Source organism: Colletotrichum phormii (assembly GCF_030913505.1).
Source record: "Colletotrichum phormii strain CBS 102054 chromosome Unknown BDP81scaffold_46, whole genome shotgun sequence".
Taxonomy (NCBI): Eukaryota; Fungi; Ascomycota; class Sordariomycetes; order Glomerellales; family Glomerellaceae; genus Colletotrichum; species Colletotrichum phormii.
Genome location: NW_026851488.1, coordinates 149076 through 169562, shown reverse-complemented (window position 1 = coordinate 169562; position 20487 = coordinate 149076). Strand labels below are relative to the sequence as shown.

Here is a 20487-nt window from a genome sequence, read left to right as displayed (position 1 = left end):
CTGGCCGTAACACTACACTAACATTTTCTTTTTAATATAGCCCAACACGCATCACCACCACTAAGGCCTACCCCGCAGGACCGTTCCGGAGCCTTACCTACCTTACCTTACGACTTACAAACACGCCTATTACGACCTAATATACATAACAAAGTCAGGGCCCCCCCCCGCGGGCCTGCGGCGGCTATTTACTAAATATATACAGGAAACCCCGGGAACTCGGGAAACTCCTTACGGAACGGAAAAACTATAGATAAGTCACGTAATAATAAAAAGGACCGACGGGCGATAAGCGGTCCCTGAATATAGACCGATATAATAAGGGCGGTCTACCCCTAAAGAACCGATACGGTGATATCGGTCCTAATTATAAAGGATATGTTCAGACAGGATCAGGACATGTATATAGGATGGACTTGAGCCGGGCTCAAGGACAGACTTCCCATAGCTTCTTTAGCAATGAACTTCGTATTAGATCTTATGATCGCTTTTAGCTATCTTTACTAAGAACCCCTCTAATAAGACTACGAGTAATCACCGAAGCCTTCTCTACCTTACGACTTATAGACATAGCCTCTAGGAAGCTATCTAACCACGAAGTATAATAATCTCCGGTTATTACTGTTACGAGCTGGACAAGGCAACCAACTGTGGCACAAAGCAAAAGCTTCGATAATGATGACTCCGGCATCATTGTCCCTTGTTCTGCATTATATAGCTACGCGCCCACAGTGACAAGTTGCGGCGGGCGTAACAATTACATCCGATTATTACATCGATTAGAACTGTTTATTAATATCGTAGCTACTTAAGAGGTATAGGTGTCTTTGCGAAACACTTCTTGCTACCGGCACTCCCAGACTCTCGACTTTGAGATGTTGTCTATAAAGTACTTGAGGCTATGACGGACGTTTCTGCTTTTGAATGTTTCGATAAGGACTAAGCCAGCGACCACTGTCACAAATTTGATGAAGATTGCAGGCTCCGGGGCGGTAAAGAAAAATTTCACTACTTGGTTATTGAAAGGATGGGGGCTATAGTGCCATAAAACAGCCGTTTGAGGGAATTTAACTACATCTGTCATCGAGTACATCTCAGGACTGCGTTTGACTGCCCCTTTTACATAAAACGATGAGTAATTGCGTTTTTCGATTCAACTCCGGAAATCTGCAAAGGCACCGCAGCCTCGTCCTAGTTTTCTAGCCTAAATGTTCTATATTGAAGTCGGTTACTTGGATACATTTAATGCAGAGTAAAGATGATTGACAATGCGTCAAGACCTCTCGCCCTGATTATAATTACCTTTGCGTAGGTCTGGCCTTCTCTCATATCCAAAGGAGCCACAATGATTTCCGCATAAGGTTTGGGACCAGTAACTTCCGCATTCCATGCGTCTTGGGCGACCACAATCGTAGTAAAAACAGGACCCAGGGTTCAAGGAGTTGGTCCAACTGTTTGGCAACGAGAACTCAGTCCCAACATAATAGTGGAAGAAATTGACTTCTTGGGCTAGGGTGCTTCCGGTGAGGTGGTGCACCGCACGCACATAACCTCCCCTATTGTTGGATAGGATCTGGTACCTGAAGACAAAAGACTTGTATGAGTTCTTTGTGCAGTAGCAATATATCTCCTGTCTGGAACGAAGAAAGGGGCAAGGCTTTGTTGACTAACTATGGTTGGCAAACTCTTTGACATTGTACAATCACCCATGTATCCTGAGCATTCTTCTGGACAGCAATCATTCACCGCTTGGTCTCTTGGAAATTTACACTTTCACGTCCAACAGTGACGTTCCTTCCTAACTCAAGAGGTATGGTCGAAGAAACATGAAGTATCCGATGTGGAAGACAACACCCTAGAGGTGGTGGTGTGACTATTCCCCATATTCACTGATACACGTGACGCCGCTGATATACCGGGCCTTTTCTCGCCTCTGCTCTCTCCCTCGCTCTTGCCTACTCTTGGAGGAGTACACAGCTGCCTGAGGTCAAATACGGCGTTTGTTTGCAGCTTGTCCAGAAATTATTCAGAAAACGTGGCCAGGAGAGCAGGGTTGGTATTCCATTCAAAGCGCTCTCACACTACCATTTCTTCCCACCCATCTTCTCCCACACATATCCTCCCTTTCTCATTTCTTTACCCAAACTTGCCTGTTTTCTCCTTCGAAGGAAACGCAGTCCCTGCCCTCAATTTTCTGTTTCTCAAGCACCTACACAACCACCAACATCGAGATAACCGACAAAAGTATTGGAAGACCTTTCACCATGGCGGTCTCGCGCATCGTGTTCCAGGCAATCCTCGCCTTGGGCATCTTTGCCCTAGCTGGTTTTGTCCTGGCCGGTGACCTTTCCATCACCAAGGCTGAGACCTTCCCGACCATCGCCTCCGACGCCGGCCTTTCCGTCCGTGATGACACGATCCCTTCTCACGACTGCGAAGACATTCTCAAGCGCGGCATCACCCCTCAGATTGACTGCTCCTACTCCGAAGAGAACTGTGGCTTTGAGGACGACATTGAGTACATCATCCGCATCAAGCCCATGGGCAAGACCAGCACTTCCTGGTGTGGCATGATGCGGGCGCAGGTTGCTAAGGAGACCAACTCCTACGTCGAACAGATTCGGATGGAGAAGTGTGACCGCACGTACGAGGCCGACGAGAATGGCGGTGGTATGTGGCTTGTCCTCAATCTTCCGCACATCCACTTTCTCGGCGACCGCCGCCAAGACGTCGAGCGAGCCATCAGAAACACCATGTGCCCTGGTAGTCCGAAGCTGGACTATTGGGTCAATGAGCAGTACATCTATCCTTCCCTTTCTTACTTGTCGGTAGTCTACATCATCTCAGCTGCTGACTTAATTTCATCACCAGGTGCTACCGTTCCAGCATCTGCAGCAAGCGCGTCTGGAGTGAGGATAAGCGCCGTAGCGTCCCTGCAGCCTTCAAGCAGGTTTCTCGCCCCAAGGGCCGCGATGTCCCCGACGCCCACCCAGATATCAAAAAGCCTACCACCACTTTCGCCGCTGCCGCTGTTGTCGCCAACCCTTAGCAGAATGGTCCTTCAAAACCAAGCAGATTCCCAAGATTACCACAAGCCATTGCCAAGAGCCTCACTTCGGACTTGCTCCTCGACGACACCCGCACGACTGAGCGAGTACCTTTGGTTTGAATCGCTCAAGAACACCGTTGTGAGACGCAGATATGAGGTTCATAGGCTGCGGTCTCAGTCTACAAGATGTGGTGGAGAGCTTGGGGATGTGCTTGCGAGTGATAAGTTGGAGACTTTGAATTGCTACTGCAGTGCAGTCAGATAGAACAGATTCACCCTTGATTCCGTTATGGTCATCGACTGCATCAACTTAATCTTCGACCAAAACTCATCTTCCAGTGGCATCCCTCACTGAGTGACATAAATCGCACCCGTTTATGCAGAGGGAAACAAGGAATTAATGAGTAAGCAGTCGTCGAGCCAGTCGTCAATGGCCCTCTGCCGTGGCCCCTCTACTGAAGACACGCCTTCAATGTGGTATGCCAAAATATAATACCCTGACGAGGAATCCCCAACCGATGTTGATTGACGAAACCCAGAAGACAATGCCGAATGATCATCTGTGTGTTGAAGCGAGTCTTGTGGCTTGTTCATGCCGTATGCCTCAGCTCTGGTAGCAAAAGCTGAGTGACGCCTGTCCGTGTTCTCGATTACTGGTCTCTTCTTTTTTCTCAATTCTCTTGCCGAAATAGAAGTGATAGTTGGCTGAGGTTCATCGCTACTCGTTTGAAATGGCGGTAGTGATACACCCGAAGCAATCGTCTTGAAAACCCCGTGGTAGAAGCTGGCGTGCCAGTATACCAGACCGAGCCGCTCCAGGAAGCTCATACAAACTTCAAACCCACGTTTCGCTAGCTCTATACTCGTAGGATCTTCACAGAACCGCTGAAGCGCGATCTGAACTACGAGAGGGGGCAAAGTGACAGTGACACTACATGTAATGCGGTAAGCCAGAAGTAACGCATCGACAGACCAATCGTTTCTCGAATTCAGAGACAAACCTTTGCGTGGGACAATAGCGAACAATTTCAAGCTCGATTAGCTTCCTCATAAGGCTTATAGAGTCGGTGGCTAATTTAATGATCTTTGCTGCTGGAAGACGAGACTGACTGACGTGGGTTTCGGCAAGAGCAGTCTGGTTTCGATACAACATCATCATCACAATACTAAGAATGATCGTGTTAGATCTGAGACAAGACTGTATCATTGACACTTACTTGTATGCCAAATGCAACACAACTCTGGAGGTTATAGAAGCTTCGGATTCACCATCGTCATGGTTCTCGAATCGTGTTCGACGGGAAGCAGCGTTTAGGTGTTCCTTCCATTGCTGGAGGGATATTTCACAGAGCTTTACCTGGTCGGCTACAGGCCCCGGTTGGAGGGAAGACAGTAATAATACACCTTCAATGTGGTAGCACAGGTGAGAAAAGTCGACAAAGATGGCTTTGGTCACCCCGTCTTCGTCCGTGTCTCCCTCTTCTCCAACGTCACCTACAGTCAAGAGGGGCACGCTGCAGTCCAAGCTATTGATGTGCATCGGTCGTCCAGTTCCGAGTGTGATGAGTCTATCTCTAATGAGGCATGCCCACCAGATTCTTGCCCAGTGCTTCCGGTCGGATGATGAACTGGCGGAGGCTTGATGAAGGTCAGCTCCTTGGGCGAGGCCAATTGCCTGATGGACCCAGAACCAGGTGTCTTTGTTCGGTCATGGAGGGGTAGTAATGGCTCATTAGTAAGAGAGCTTGGATGGTTGTGATATCGTCTGGCTCGTAGTTGAAATGATGCAAGTACTATGTGCTGTAAGCCCTCCGACTTCAAACTCATTGATTGGTGGTAGTGTCATACGCATGCCTTGGCATGGAAGCAGCTTCTCGCTTCTTGTATGGATTTGAATCCGAGTTTTTGCATACTTTCCATGGGAATCATCTGCACCGTTTGCCTCAGTGAAAACTTCTTGAATAGCAGCCATTCTCTGCGCTAGACAACTAGAGGCTTACTGATATTGCTGTGAAGACAATGACTTGTATGAGGAGCAGGCTCTGGCCCTTTCCTTGTACCGAATCCTCGTACTCGACGTCACCGTATGCTTTCTTGAACTTCGCTTTGTCAACAATAGGAAAGGTTGGTTGGAAGCATTTGAAGTATGTCGAAATACACTCGTCAAGATCTTCTTTTGTTGGGAGGTCCATCGCGCCTTTTCGGACGAGAAAATGCAGGTCTTCGTCAGAAAGCCCACGCTCGCTATCAGCAGAGGCAAAAGACTGGTTACACAGAGCAGAGGACATAAATAAACCTTGCTCTTTGTCCTTTCCGGACAAATCTGGCTGGTCGCTGGACTTGAGGGTCCGGAACAAGTTGAAGTAAGGCACCTGCTGGCGCAAGATATGTTCCGGCTGCGCCGTAGTTCTCTGCCGAACGCCAACGTGAGTGCTGCCGATTGCCTTCTTCCCAAGTCTATTTTTCCTTGCTTTGGTCTCGCACTCGTAGCCCTCTGCACGACACTTTGTGCATGGATGGCCGACTTGTAAAACATCGCAGCGGGTTTTGCGAGCTCGGCAGCCGGTGCAGGCTTTTGAGGCGCGACGCTTTGCGGGAGCCTCAACCATTCTGCAATGCTTTATTTAGTATCTTGCTCGAATATTTCAGTGTGTCTTGTGGTCTTGAGATTTGAGTCCAATTGGGCATGGAAAGTCTGTACGTTGGAGCTGGATGTTGTAGGATGACGGTTGTCAAGAGCCCCCAGTCCAACAACCCCGCATCGGTAACGTATCATCGGGGCAACTATTGGCGGGTGTGGCGGGTGGAGTTTGACGACAATAAAGACTCGGACATGGAGGAATTCTTGAAAACATATCCAACCTGCTTTCTTCGTAAATCTTTTTTTTCTATTTGTTTCTACATGTTGTGTTCCTTCACGCTTTACCTATGCAATCATACGTATAATGGAAGGTGGAAGAACAATTCAATTGACTATGAAACCTCTGTAAGTTAGTGGATAAAACGGAAAAAATTCCTAGACTCTGGGACCGTTTCTGATCTCCATGCCCTGATCACTTCGCCAGAACCTTCCATTTGGATACTCGTAGATGTCCAGTGCTTCTGGCTTGTACTCGGCGCTGTACCCAGCTTCCCATGGCGTCACGAAGTGCCCCCCTTTAGTTTGGACCGGGTTCTTCAACACCTCGGAAAAGGAGTTGATGTGTTCCAATAAGCTCTTCTGTCCCGAAATACAGATGTAGTTCAGCAAAGCAAGGTGTTGAGTGTACTCGTTCAGCTCGATGCCTCCGCTGTGTGGGACGACTGGGTGGTTGAACCTGGTTGTATTGATAAGCAATTGAGCATAGGGAAAACTCTCAAGCAAGGCAGTGAAACACCTACTTCTTCGCCATGAGAAGGACTGCCAAGACCTCATTCACACCTCCTAGTCGACAGGCGTCCACTTGACAATAGTCGATGGCACTGGCTTGCAACAGTTGCTTGAAGATGACGCGGTTTTGGTAATGTTCACCCGTGGCAACACCGATGCCGTAGGGTTTAAGTGACTCCCGTATCGCAGCAGGGCCGAGGATGTCGTCTGGAGAGGTCGGTTCCTCGATAAACCTGAAAATAATGTCAATAAATGTCAGTAATCTTGAGGCAAAGCTAGGTTGTATCAGAACTAGTTTACGCTGGCTTGAAAACGACAAAGTTCTTCATGGTATCGATGGCCTCTGGAACACTCCAGACTTGGTTCGCGTCAATCATAAGCATCCGATCATAGCCGATTTCGTCCCGGGCGATTTGAAGTCTTCGAATATCATCTTCGACGTTGCCTCCAACCTTCAACTTGAACTTATCCATTCCTTCATCGAGATTGGCTCGGATGAGCTCTCTCATTCGGTTATCCGTGAATCCCAACCATCCTGCCTGGGTGGTATAGGCCGGAACAGCAGTGTTGCTCAAGGCGTCCTGTCTCCTAGTGTCCTTTGTCTCATTGACCTTCTCTAGCATTAGAATCGCTTCTTCAGGGGTAATAGCGTCGAGGATGTATCGGAAGTCCACACATCGCACCACCTCCTGAGGCGTCATATCAGAAACAACCTCCCAGACAGGCTTATTCAGATATTTACCCCACAGATCCCACAAGGGATTGACGCAGGCACTAAGCACTAGGTGAACGACTGTCAGAGCCCTCCCGGACAGGGGCTAGTTAGAGGTAGTAAGGAGTCCAAGCCACAAAGGAGTAGCTCAGATATATATATACAGCGCAGGGAGTACACGTCGAGGGAGGAGCAGATTTCAGTAATTCATCATTCTACCCCTAACTGCAGTTGGCCTCTGAGAGCTTCCACCCTGCGTCAACACCCCAACTTGACAACGACGCCCTTCTCGGGACCAATCCAACGCATCTGCGAATCTCCGACGAGATACCGCCATGTCTTGCCCATATTTTCGGTCAACTCTCCAAGCGACTTGCCGGTGAGGCGTTATCCCATTATCCTTGCTGCCGCCGTGCAGAGGTCGTTTCCGCGGCCGATGGTAAAGGATATTCCGTGGCCTACCAGGTCAGTGTTGGTCTTGAGGCGAATGTGTGCTGTGCTGTAGTCTCCGGCTGGGTTCATAGCATCTGAGCCGGAGGCATCGAGGCTTGTGGGAAATCGGAGATCTGGCGAGTTGCAGGCGGTTAGCGGAATGAATTTGAGGTCGTTCAATTGCCGGTAGGGGCTATGGAGACGCTAGTGATACCAAAGTCTCAACGTCAACTATCTTCACATCGTGAATGGGCACATTGCCACCGGTGAAGCTTGATGGCGGGGTACGGTTCATGTTGTGGACGTTGGCTGTCTTGGGAGATGCTTTCCGAGCATGCGCAGGATATAGAGCCGGCTTAACCAAAGGTTCGAATGCAAGCTACTAAAGACTGTTTTCTCGCCCAGTTCAAGAAAAGAAAGAGCGGGAAGCGAAAGTTGGGAGGGTGCGAAGAATAAAGGATAACAGCTCGTCAATATGATTCCCACAGCGGCTCTTTGGTAGTATACTCGAACAGCAGGAGGGCATATGACGTCTCAATAGACCTGGGTCGTGTCCGAATTGCCGCGGATTAGAGTGTCAAAATCCGTGCTTACCCGGCCATGTGTCTCTAGGTTGCCGTGTTGCGGGGCTCAACCTAGACGGAAATCGTTTGAACGGTAGGAGATCCTGTCCTCGCTCAATCCTCCGCACATGGCAAGTCCTCGCGAGCTCTACGTCAACATGAACACTCCCACCGGCCCGTCAAACATTCAATTCCAAGTTCAACATCAAAAAGGTTCTTCTATATCGGGCAGGTCGAACCTACCTCGCCCAGCCTTAGTTTATACCACCCGGTGTATCAAACAATCTCGGTGCGTGACACCTCCGCCTCTCTTACACGAGGCTTATCACGAGTACGAGAATTGGGCTTTTAGCAGAACTGATAACTCAAAGGAGAGAAACATCATATAAACGGCTTGGCAAAAAGAATATACAGTGAATAGAAGATCAATTCCCCAGGAATGCTCACAACCCCCCACCCACTCTAAAAGACGGAAAAAAAGGTTGCTTCCCATCCATCTTCCCTCTACCCGTTATGTTGACGCAAATGTGACCCAGCCTTGTGAGAGAGAAAGAAAACTCTCAATCATTGCCAGCAGATTCCAGCCCGGTCGGGAGAAGAGAGTAAAGTAAAATCTTGCCTTTGACAAGAAGCCACCAAAACAATCACGAGGAATCAAGTCAAAAGACTCTACATCCTCATAGCCTTCTTCGACTTGCTTCCCCCCGTAGAAAACGGCGCCAAAGGCGGCACGCTCTCCTTGGCCTTCTGCCTCGTCGTCAGGTCACCACCCCTCTTTTCCCCTTTACTCTTTGTCGAAAACGGCGCCAGCGGCGGGACCTCCTCCTCCCCCTTCTTCTTGCGCGCCTCAATCAGCGCCTCACGCTTCCTCGCGTCGGTGCCGAACGGGTTCAGGGGCGGAGGCGGGTCGTTCTTGCCGGGATTCTTGTCGGCGCGTCGGGCAACGGCGGCCATGGCTTCCTCGTGCGCGAGGCCGGAGTGGAAGCGGATGGGGGAACGCCTAAATTGCGGGACGAGAGGTTTTCCGGCGTCTTCGCGCTTGATGAAGCTTACGACGCCGCCGATTGCGTCTGAGGCGCGGGCTTGGAGGCTGGCGATGGGGCTGGTTTAGTTGTTAGTTAGGAGGTTATGTCGAAGAGTTGTGGAGAGACTTACCCAGACTCAACGGGCACGGCACCAACACCAGCAACCGCGGCGGCGACGACGGCAACAGCAGAGAGCTTCATCTTTTATAATTCCAACGCTTCGTATCTTCGTGTTCGTAGTGTAAACCTTGTAAGACTCGTTCCTGCTGTAGTGAAATACTTGTTCAAGCCGGCAATGACGTTCAGTTGTATGTGTGTATAGTGTCAAAGGAAATGATCCACGCTTGGTCGATTCGATAGTTGGATACTGAGAAGTAAAAGTTGTAGTTGTCAAGTAAAAGTGATCGTCCGAATTCAGACGCAGCAACCAAGAGAAGAGGTGTGCGGAAGAAAGACCGGACGTCCACGACTCTTTTATCTATCTCTTCTCAACCACGCGTCCAGTCCCAGACCACCACCTCCTTTCCCCATATTCCTCCCTCTCCTCCACAGGAGACATCCAGACATCCCGGGCTATTGCGTGAGCTGACAGACAGCTTACAATACACCCCTGTCCAGCAACTCCGGCCACTCGGCAGCCCCACGGCCTTGCCTCGCATCGCAACGTGGCGCGCCCGCTCGTTGCCCCCCCCCCCCTTGGTCTGGTATCACATTTCCATCTCGCCCTACCCACCTCATATTCTACCGCGGCGGAAGATCGTATAAGAAAGAGTCCGGGGATGATGGCTGTACGTCTTGTACGCAATAAGCAGCGTACATCTAACTTCCACAAGCGCGTTTCCACAGTTTCAGCCCGCGACAATCCACACGAACCACGGGCCAACTTCCGGTACAGACGGCGGGACTTGCTCTCGGGTTTTCTCTTCTTTCACTTCAAGGTCTCTATCTACAGGATGTCTGCTCAGTGTGTTGAAGGCTCCGCCAGTCCATTCGGTTTCCCCCATCCCACCGGTTTGACTTCTGACCGACCGCCTTGAACTTGGGCAGACTTTTTCATTTCGAGTTATTCTCCGCAACTCTGCCCAATACCACGCGCTCGAATACTGGCCTCCATTTTCAGCTGATGTCGTCTCGTCTCGTCTCATCTTTTCCTGTCTTTCCAGCCCAATCAACTCACCTTCCTACAACAAGGTCAAGCTGTTCAATTCCACTCGACATCACCCGACCATCCGGTCATCCCGACTAAAGATTCGACGACTTTTAGCTGCTGCCCGACTCGCGACGTGTTATCCAGAATCACTCACCATGCGGTTGACGCAAAACAGCACACAGCCACCTACACTCTAAACCTGATTCAGGTTTCCTCCCTTTTGTTCCCTCCACGACTCGCAAAGCAGTGAGTTGCCATTCTTGGCAAAGGCTATTCCATATTCTTCACGCATGGTCTTTGCTTTATCTAAAAACAGCAACATGGAAAATCGGTACCACAGAACTGCCTCCATCTCTCAGACCCTCACTCGTCCGACCACTTCATCTGAAGCGATGCCGTAATCCGGTGCCCCCGAGCCTTGCGCTGATTACTTGAGTGCTTAGCAACTTCTAATTCTTCCCATCTCTTCTTTCATCCGCCAATTTCCCCACTAGCCTTCTCTGATGACCCCTCATCTTGTCCGAGTTAAACGAAGACATCGGGCTGTTTCGTCAAACGGTTAAACTCTGCCCTCGATTGATGAACGGTGTGACACAAAACCAAAATTTAAACCTCAACTCTCTAATGTGACAATCGACGGCATCGAGATCCGTTGCTCTCAACGCCTGCGGAACTAAAGCTCAGTCCGAACTCCCGTATCCGAGCGCGCGCACATCCATCCCATGAAGCCAAGAAAGTAAGAAAGCCGAAAAACCTCACCAAACCGAGTCGTGTTGTGACAAGATAAACCAGCGTGTCTGTTCCTCAACTCTCGCTGCGCCTACTTTCCACCTTGAACGGAGAGAAAAGACCTTGGGCCTCAGACGAAGACACCCCTGCCCAACCTTTCGTTCCAGAATATTCGCGAATCCGACTTGACGTGCCCAGCCAAACCCCCAAGAACCCCCAAGAACTCCCTTCAACCAGCAATGTCCCCGGTCTCAACGGTCTATAATCATGCAAACTCACGAAGGCTTAGCTTAAGCCCAAAGTCCATGTTCGACCCTCAACTAAAACCGGGCTCGGCACCAACAGGCCGGCCATACCCAAAAAAAAGTCCCCGCGTAAAGCCAGCCACACCATCCAACACCCCGGATCCCTGTCCCCGCCTCTCGATGCATTAGCGCACGTCAGCCGTCGATCATCAGCCTGGCTCCCCCTCGGCAGATCCAGCATGAACGGCGTCCCCAATTTGGGTTCCTTGGTGTCGTTGCACATCTTTCATTTAGACAACCTCTCCCCTTCTCGCATGACAACTGCCTCACCATCTTCACACACCGAGTCCACCAAGTCAGACCGAATCACATCGTGAGAATCATGAGGGTTTGGTAGCGTTGCGGACAAGTCTATTCTTCGTTCCTCATGAGCGATATACCGCCAGAGTGAGCCTACCAAGCGCCAAGCAATGCGACGACGATCCACAGGGCCCAGAGACGAAAAGGATACTACGTACAAGAAGGAAAATGTTTGGCTGGTGTATATAGAGAAGCTTCGCCCCCAGTCCCTGGCCCAACGTTGCATTCCGAGGCCTCACGCATAGCGGACCTCGTTGAAGAGCGCCGCACGCACCTGGATCAGGGCTGCGAGCTCAAACAGGAATGATTGTAGCACAATGACATTGGTGATGACATGCGACACCGTAGCCTTCTTCTCCTCCTTGTCCGTGTCTCTCTTTGGTGTACTTGCTTCGGCAGTCTCACCGCTAGGTGTCTCCGGCACGGCATCATGTTCTGGCTCCTCGTCGTCTCCGCCAACCTCTTGCTGTTCGTCTCCGGCCTCGTCATCGTCTTTCGGAGGCGGCATGTGTAAAGTGGGCTTCTTCTTTCCGAGATCCAGTGGAATGGGCTCAACCTTGCCGGGGAGACCGACTTTCCGCGCAAGAATGCTCTGATCTATAGCTGCAAATGCCGCGGCCTGGCTGGCCACTGGGTCTCTAGGAGTGTGCGACGAACCGGGCTCATCTGTCGCACTTCGGCCAGAGTTATCGTAGCTACCAGGCGTATCTTTGGGCGGGGGAACAGGCCGAGACGTCGGCGTGGAGAATCCATACCCACCCGACATAACACCAGGTGCCGGGCTACCCGTTCCGGAACTTCGGCTGTTCTTCCTGCCCCGCGGGCTTCCAGTACGGCTGGGCGTGCTCAACTCCGACACCAAGCGCTGGGCAAACCGTTCGAGACCCGATGGTCGCGCTGGTGATCCACTACGGGTTGCGTCGTCTAGACTGGAACGTTCCGGGGTGTGCGTTGAACTATGCCTCTGCGGTGTTGGCTTGCGGGGTGGCAATAGCGGACCAGGCGGGCGCGGCTGGTCTGCAGTCTGGAACGCCTCTCTTCTTCCTTGCAGTAGATCCTCAAAGCGGGGCACAGTCTCGCGATACTTGGTGATCTGGTTGCACAATTGCTGTAGGACGACTAGTATGCGAGGTAGAGATGACTGTACCCATACTGGACGACGACGGCAGGCGTCCAACGACTCAAGGGTCTGCTGTTCCTCTGACGTCGTAGAATCAGGGTCTGTCGGGGGCCTAAACGAAGTGGTCGATGCGTCGGGTGAGGTAGGACTGGGTGGCTGCTCTTCGTAGGTGTACTTTTGAGGGCTCCGCAGCATCCATCCTTCGGGCGCCGTGTAGCCACAAATGGCCAGGTCCAAGATGGTCTCGGTGAGCGAGAGATTTGTGTCGACGGGGTTCACAAAGAACGTCTCAAGGAGATCCAAGACCGAGTTGAGCAGCGGGTCGTCCGGGCGAAGCGTGTGCTCGTGCACGTCGCGTGGCGCCCCAGGCAGTGTATCAGGAACAGCGGGCAAGTCATGGTTGTTGGTGGATATCTTGGGTGCGACGAGCTTGAGGGAGCAGGGATGACTCTCCAACCGGGACATGGTATCCTTCAGGACGTTGTCATAGATTTCGTCAAAGTTGTCCTGCCCTCCAATGGACCCAGCCAAACTCATCAAATAGTCCACCTCCTGCTCATGGGCACCGACAGTCCGGTGCGTTTTTGCTCCCAACACCGCTTCAGTGCGGAGAAGGGTGCTGATGGCATACCGGTGATGTCTCCGCAGAATAGCCGAGATCAGCTGGAGAGTCACACGAATGGTCTGCTGGTTGTGTGAGCGTAGACACGCTTGAGCAAGATCAACCAGATTGAAAAGCAAGGGAGTGGCCGTGATGTCGGATTTGGTTTGTGCGAGCATAGTCGCGAGGTCCATTGACTTGCGCTTGCGGGCAGCGCTGATGGAGGCTCGGGAACCTGACATGTCTTCGGTAACATGGTCAGGCAAGCCGAGCAGATAATGAAGGATAAGGTTGATCATGTCGGGGTGGTCGAGAGATTCAAGGATCCGGCGGAGGTACGTCAGGACAGCTACGGATGAGCCTCCGTCTATATCGGACGACTCTAGTAAAGAGGGGTATCTGAAAAATCAGTATGAGATGGTTGCCGCAAATCTCCAAGTGGGTTGTCTTACAAGAGTTGCTGGAGGAAAATGACCTGGAAATGCTCCAGAAGCGTCTGCTTCACCTCGACTGACTTGCAGTGATCCAGTACATCCTGCCAGAAGAGGAGATGAGAGAGGAAGGTCTCGAGGTGTAGTTGAAAGTCACCAGAGCATGAGCTGATGATCTCAAAGGTGGAGGTCGGATGTTGGTAGTCGGAGAGAGCGAGAATGGGAGGCAGATCGTTGGTAGGATAGTCAATTACCAACTTGCGACTCAGCTGACTGTAGAGCGCACCCAGGCCGGTGGCCATGAGAGTGGAGAGGTCGCTTTCGACAATCCATTGCTCGAGGGACTCGTCACTCGATGCAGACTCGATGATGTACAGCAGACCTGTCCTGGCAAAATCCCCAACCTTGCCCTCGTGATGAATGTAGTCCATCAAAATGTAGAATAACGGGAAGTCCTGTCTCTGCGTTCGACCAGCAAATGCATCATGCCCGTCATGGGGCTTGTCCTTGGGATTCCCATCGTGATGGCTCTTGAACCAGGCATGCAGTATGTCCCGGTTGAGGCGGATCTTGGTGGTGATGTTAAAAGCCAGCTCGACGACCTTGGCCTCAGTATCGGAGCCTAACCGCACACTGTTGACGCCAGTGATGCGCACCAAAAGGTTCGTCAAGCTGGCGGAGAAGGTTGTGTTTTCGACAAATGCCTCCTCTTCCGTCTCGAGCAGGGTTGCGAAGAAGAGCACGGCTTCTTTGATGATCCACTCATTGTAGGAGGTGGTGGCTATCTTGCCAATGGGTACGTAGACTTGTTTCTTGGCGGCATACTGGATGCACGGGTGAGGGAGAGGTCGTCGGGACTCGTCGTTGAGGATGTTGGTAAGTTCTTGCAGGCGGATTTCGAGGTTCTCGGCGGCATCGACATCGTTGGCGAGGTTGGAAGAAGATCTCCAGATTTGCTGTCACGTGTTAAGACCAGGGCCTCGCCGGCGGCGCAGGGGAAGCTTCTCACGAGGATCCGGTTGTACTCCTTGTCGAAGCGATGCAGACGTTTCGTAGGGTTCTTTGCTTCTTCTTTGCGATGGGCCGCTGGGGATAGCGAAGTGCCGGCTAAGAGGCGCGACCACTAGAGGGAGAGACAGAACTTGGTTAGGAATAGAGTTTCTTGGTGCCCAAGCCCAAGGGGGAAAGGGAGGGGAGTATCTGGGGTAGCTCACAAAGTCCATGGTGTTGTCCCTGAAGGCATCTCCAGCAGGGCGGAAGAAGGGATTATTCGCGCATCAAGCTCGGTGAGGGAAGGTCGACTGGTAAGAGGGGCAGCAGTAAAGAGGAGGCGATTGACGGCGGTGGCCAAGGCGAGACCAGGTGGTTTAGGGGAGGACTGGCGAGAAATGGAGACGGAGCTTCGGTGCATAAACTGTCAAGTGTCAGGCGTCGCGAAATGTCATTCCGAGACTTGACCGCGTCCGCTGCCTGCCCGTTGGTGTGAGATCGGTACGTATCCTCTCATGCAGCTTGCCCACGTTGTACAACCCGGCCCGACGCACGGCCTTCAGGGACTCCGATGAGGAATGTGGCGGTGCGGCGGGTGATCTTATCTAATCTGAGACTGTGGCAGATGGCGGGTGGCTGGTACCTTAGCCTGTGGACGAGGCAAGCACTTGAACGATAATACCTATGGATACATATGATGCTCCTTCCTCATCCTGCCAATTTGTAACAACAGCCATGCTTCAAGACATCCTCGCTTGTTCTTCCATCAACATGATGTTAGAAGTTTGTGGATGTTGGAAAGACTATGCCGGTTTGCAGGCTAAGGAACTATCGACGCACCCTCTCAATATCTCCACATCAATTGACTAAACCTTGTGCATGTTGCATTGTTTGAGCTCCAATCCCAACTCCTCCAGTCTTCTCAAGTAGGTCCGTAAGTATTATTTAGCTCACTGACTGCGTGTTTTAGGACATTCCCAGCACGCAAAGGTACAATTCGACTACACAGCCATCCCAAAGTAGGTACTTCTCTAATTTTCCAATTTCCAACCACATCTGTTGACCCCCCCCCCCTTCGGATCCTGACATGTGATTGCACAATTCAGCGTACAGGTATTCTTAGCAGGCCTTGCAGGAGTTGAATTTCCTCCTTTGTTCTAGGATCAAAAGATCACTGTGCCAGTATGCCTTAGCCCCTAAGTCACGGGTGAGACCAAAAGGTTATGGCCAGCAGTGGCGGCGTCACAGGAAGTCTATCTCTTCTGCAAACTTCGAGTAAAGAATTTACCGTCGAAAGTGCCCGCAGATATCATATCAAACGATAGAGAGCGGCATGTATGTAATTGGTGTATCTCAAAACGGGCACGACATCAGATCACGGTAATAGTTGCTGCTTTTACAACATGTCTTAGGTATTACCTTTACAAGAGGTCACTCCCACGTTTGTCATCGTCATCGTCGTCACCTTCTATTCCGTAAAGGAAACATGCCTAGCAAACACTTGAAACGTATGGATTGTTCAAATACTGAAGTCCTGTTCATTTCCTTTTTGTTTTACAATTTTTCTATCGAGTATCTGAACACTGCTCTTTGTCTGGTAATATTCTTCGTTGTGTTCACCGCCATATGACAATGCCAAGCGAGTGGGGCTGCGATCTCAACAAGCAACGTCGGTACATGGTCATATATCAAACTTTTGCCTGTGGCGGCGGACCCTTAGGTTACTCAACGCGCCGCCGCTGACTAGGGCCCAGAACCAGATGGCGCTTAGTACTTTGCCGTTGGTGGCTGGGCCTGCCACATTGGAATCAAACCACAAGCGAACAGTCTGACAACAAAGACTAAAATAATGTGATCAAGGAAAAGAGGAAAGCAGCGGGTGCATGACCACGGTAGAAACAGGGTGAACACTACCTAGGTTAAAGCCGCTGCAGAGGAGGTAAGCCTTTTGCCAATTGCAAGCATCTCTGGGACAAAGACGTCACTGAATATACCATAGTTCTATTGCTTTATCAAGCTTTCTTAGGATATTGGATGAAATTTACGGTAGGTATGTGAGGATATTTAGACTCTATTTCATCTCGCATTCCGTTCGCTCTCTATCACAATCGATTCAGCCTGGTCACTTCATGCATATCGACAAGATCTTCACAGATCAAGGGCCTTGAACCCCACACAAATTCACAAAGTCAATAATTTGATATCTGCGGCACACAGCTGGTTCGAAACCGTTCCTCGACAACAAATCCAGTCGCATCTCAAAATGTTCACTGATCAGAGAAGCACGGAGGAAGAGAACATCAAAAGGACGAAGGATATCTTTAAATCTTCCAGTCTTGTCCGGCGTGACAGACTTTTAGGACACCTTCCAGAACAAAAGAAAAAGCAAAATGAGGAAACTCCGAACGAACAGACTCCGAATGAAAAGACTCCGAATGAAAAGACTCCGAATGAAAAGACTCCGAATGAAAAGACTCCGAATGAAAAGACTCCGAACGAAAAGGTAAAAGAGAAGCTAGACAGATGTCTAAACATTCATCTAGATTTTATCTCGTTCAAAGATATTCCATGCTTTTATTCAACTGCCGGTAAACCATTCCCAACTGGCTGGAAGAAGACATTCCGGACTTTTGCGAATGGTCATCCCAACAATCCCGACGATGATCTTCAAAGCGCTATGCGAGATGCCCTCCATACGCTCCGTATTGATGGAGGAAACTTGCGACAATTGATCACAATCTTGGGACAGATCGTGGGGCATGAGTGGGAATCGTTTCCCAAGCGGATATATATCGACTTTTCTGAAATTCAACCTACGGCCGAGGGGAGAATCTGGAAGAATGAAATCGATTTTATCAAAGACCTCTCCACTCAGAGAAATATTCCGTTCGACCCAGAGAGTTTCCAATTTGTGAACGATACCCTCAACTACGAGAATGACGACGATCCAGCCGCAACTAAAAGGCTTCGCGCAATCATCACCCTTCTCTTCTCCGTCGAGATCTTTCCAAATCTTGAAGAGGTTGCGATTGACAAGCGAATTCTTGCTTTCTTCAAAGATTCTCCCGCCGAGTCGCTTGCTACTCCGTCTCTGGCAATTAGAGGCTTGGACAAGTCCATCTCTATTCCGTGGAGCACCGTCCACAAGCTATCTAATAACATGCCAACAAAGCATCTGTTACTTGAGGGCTGTTTTAATGACCTTCCCGCCCAAGAAGGCCAAGGTATTAAGCATTGTTCAGACATTACCCTCAACAAGATAAACCTGGGTGGTATCTCGCTTACGCACCTCATCGATATACCCTTTGCCAATCTCTCGGCGTTAAGATATATTGGCGAGGATGCTCCACCTCAGGATTCACATTGGACAGATCCATTGCAGTGGAACTTCACTGGGATCTTAAATCACCAAGGACGTAATTTGCAAACGTTGTGTCTTGGCTTGGCTGGAGCCACAAACGGATACAGAGGGGGCCCCGTCCCCTTCTCGAAGCATGAGCTCACGAGTTTGACACATTTGTGGATTGATACTGGCAAATTTAATAAAAGATGGGAGCTGGTCGATGTAATAGAGTTTCTGTTTTCATTCGAACCTACCTGTCCGCCAAATTTGACTGATATTCGCATTACCGGCCGCGATGACGCTGTTATAGAATGGATCCAAGTGTTGCTCGGCTATGGGAACCAGGAGAGCGTTGTCGAGAAGTCAGTGCTGAAGAGTCTCAAGAACTTTGGCATCAGGAACAAAGACTTGGTGGAAAAATACCAGCAGCGTCTGAAAGAACTTTCATGTAAAATCGAGCTCTATCATATCGACGTTGACGAGGACATCAAGCTCTGGAGAATCCCAACGGCTAATCGCGGCAAACTTGGATACGTCCTAGAGTAACTCACTCTGAGTCTGGGAGTGTATTTACGAAACGCTACTACTTCATCATCCTTTCACTCTCGGAAAGGCAGACTCCTTCATAAAATACACAACATATCTTCCGCGTTTTCTTGTCACGTTCTGTCATGAGGTCCGAGCACTTAGTTGGCATCAGTTTTGAGGCGACATGAAAGGGCGGCATGGGGGTTTGAGCAGTGGCCCCATCACAACAGTCCTTATAGACAGCGTGCGCATTCTTAAGACTATAGCTTCAGTAGTATGCGTTCACAGAGCCTTCCAGTTTCACCTCAAGGACCCTAGTAGTTACCAATACAAATTATCAGACCCGCCACTTGAGCAGTCCCATAGAATTGTTCATGGTTCTAGCATTGAAGATGGGGAAAGCACGAGCGTACTCCGACTGTTCTCCGTTGTTTACAAGGTGTTCTTTCTTATTTTAAAGCTGTCTACGACTTAGCCTTGCGTGTATTATCTTGTATCCTGATCTCGGAACTCCCTGCTACACCAGCCTCCTGTGACCCTAGCCGTTCGTAGCTCAACCTTCTTGCCTACTCGCCCACATTCTTTCTGATATGCTCAACGGACCCCTGCCTCACGGGTGAAGTCCCAAAGATTGAGGGAATCATTCGAAAGCTAATCTCATCAGGATTGAAGCTGAAGGATCTGGAAACAATCGGCATCTCGGATCCGGCCGTGGAGTGAAAGTTCCATGATCTTTTCGATGACTCCAGTATGAAACTCAAACTTTTGCTGGTCGAACGTATAACACCTCATCTCCTAGCAGCCCGATCAGGCCATGGAGACTTCGAACAATACCACCAACGCTTTAATCATACAGAAGCACTACTTACCTGCTCCTGCAGGGAGGCAAAGGAGGTAGACCATCTAGTCTACTGCCAAAAGACCCTAGTGAGGAGGCATCAGTGGCCTACCCTCCACCCTTGTAGCCCACTTGAGCCTATAGGACCTATAGGATCTCTAGAGCGGTACTATAAGGGGTTAATCACTGATCCTATAGGCTTTCAGGCCTTCCTCTGCGTAACAGACTTCTTCCAAAAGATCTGTCCGTGGTATTAAGGGCTAGGTTTTGACCTAGGCCTTACGAACGAACCTACCCTCTTAGAGGGGTAGATAGCAACAACGGAACTAGGGAACCAGCGGGAACTAGGAACGGATGGAACACATAGCAGCCCACGGGCGAGACTTGGAGGATTATAGGAAGAGGCGTGTACTGTAGAGTATATAGCTTGAGCCTGCGGCCCTCCACGCCATATACCCCGCGGGAGGTCGGCGGCAAGGGCGGCTGCGCCCTTGCCGCCACGGCGCTAAATACAACAACAACAACAACAACAACAACGTATAACACCTATGATAGAATGGAATATGAATGTGGACTAACTCCTTGTATTAACTCATACCATGCCCTTGTCTTTTCTTGTACTCCTTAGCTAGGTTTAGGTTTCTGATCTTTTAGATATAGAAAATATACCTCAGTCTTCACGTTGATAGATTTCTCATCCCTCATAAAGCTGTAGCAGCACTGGTGTGACCACATTTCTTCATCACGCAGAGGATTGCCTTAGGGGCGGCAATCAATTATTCAAAGTGATGCTTCCAATCTCATTGTTATGTGCTCTTTATAAGTCCCAGCGAGAACCGGTCACCCGAGTATCACACGTGCTACTGAGATTTTGAAAGACATAGAAGACTACATGACTTTTCATGTTTTGTGTGGTTACACAGCGCCGTTTGGACTCTGTTGAATGAATCACGCGTCTTCAGAGTCAAAGCCTTGCAGAACAGCGCTGCAGGATTTATCAA

The 20487-nt window shown here is 50.1% G+C and overlaps 7 protein-coding genes across 7 annotated transcripts; 2 read left to right on the top strand and 5 right to left on the bottom strand.

The window, feature by feature from the left end:
• Positions 1-2264: 2264 nt before the first annotated feature.
• BDP81DRAFT_411927 (uncharacterized protein) lies at positions 2265-3265 on the top strand (the record flags this gene model as incomplete). The annotated part of the gene is made up of 2 exons (XM_060589183.1): positions 2265-2797; positions 2872-3265. The coding sequence occupies 2 exons, from the start codon at positions 2265-2267 to the stop codon at positions 3047-3049; spliced, it is 711 nt and encodes a 236-aa protein (XP_060437656.1). The 3' UTR covers positions 3050-3265.
• A 997-nt stretch (positions 3266-4262) lies between these two features.
• Positions 4263-5658, bottom strand: BDP81DRAFT_466661 (fungal-specific transcription factor domain-containing protein; the record flags this gene model as incomplete). The annotated part of the gene is made up of 5 exons (XM_060594418.1): positions 4263-4702; positions 4734-4842; positions 4898-4978; positions 5050-5293; positions 5369-5658. The coding sequence occupies 5 exons, from the start codon at positions 5656-5658 to the stop codon at positions 4263-4265; spliced, it is 1164 nt and encodes a 387-aa protein (XP_060437655.1).
• A 407-nt stretch (positions 5659-6065) lies between these two features.
• BDP81DRAFT_511729 (L-alanine-DL-glutamate epimerase) lies at positions 6066-7479 on the bottom strand (the record flags this gene model as incomplete). The annotated part of the gene is made up of 4 exons (XM_060595777.1): positions 6066-6366; positions 6431-6652; positions 6720-7237; positions 7414-7479. 4 exons carry the CDS (start codon positions 7477-7479, stop codon positions 6066-6068), a joined length of 1107 nt encoding a protein of 368 aa, XP_060437654.1.
• A 39-nt stretch (positions 7480-7518) lies between these two features.
• BDP81DRAFT_336344 (uncharacterized protein) lies at positions 7519-7725 on the bottom strand (the record flags this gene model as incomplete). Its single annotated transcript, XM_060585910.1, has 1 exon — positions 7519-7725. A coding segment is annotated over one exon (207 nt), but the record flags the coding sequence as incomplete, so codon positions are not given.
• A 1070-nt stretch (positions 7726-8795) lies between these two features.
• BDP81DRAFT_401034 (uncharacterized protein) lies at positions 8796-9352 on the bottom strand (the record flags this gene model as incomplete). The annotated part of the gene is made up of 2 exons (XM_060588774.1): positions 8796-9228; positions 9282-9352. 2 exons carry the CDS (start codon positions 9350-9352, stop codon positions 8796-8798), a joined length of 504 nt encoding a protein of 167 aa, XP_060437652.1.
• A 2362-nt stretch (positions 9353-11714) lies between these two features.
• On the bottom strand, positions 11715-15236 carry BDP81DRAFT_173766 (Retinoic acid induced 16-like protein-domain-containing protein). The gene is made up of 4 exons (XM_060582191.1): positions 15002-15236; positions 14797-14910; positions 13809-14743; positions 11715-13755 (listed from the first exon to the last, which is right to left on the bottom strand). Exons 1-4 carry the CDS (start codon positions 15008-15010, stop codon positions 11871-11873), a joined length of 2943 nt encoding a protein of 980 aa, XP_060437651.1. The 5' UTR covers positions 15011-15236; the 3' UTR covers positions 11715-11870.
• Positions 15237-17040: 1804 nt separating this feature from the next.
• On the top strand, positions 17041-18666 carry BDP81DRAFT_476934 (uncharacterized protein; the record flags this gene model as incomplete). Its single annotated transcript, XM_060594798.1, has 1 exon — positions 17041-18666. The coding sequence occupies one exon, from the start codon at positions 17041-17043 to the stop codon at positions 18664-18666; it is 1626 nt and encodes a 541-aa protein (XP_060437650.1).
• Between the last annotated feature and the right edge of the window lie 1821 nt (positions 18667-20487).

Coding starts and splice junctions, on each gene's coding strand:
- BDP81DRAFT_173766 (XM_060582191.1), bottom strand. Junction 14,744..14,796: donor AGGAGTACAACCGGATCCTC/GTGAGAAGCTTC, acceptor AACACGTGACAG/CAAATCTGGAGATCTTCTTC. Junction 13,756..13,808: donor ATTTTCCTCCAGCAACTCTT/GTAAGACAACCC, acceptor CTGATTTTTCAG/ATACCCCTCTTTACTAGAGT.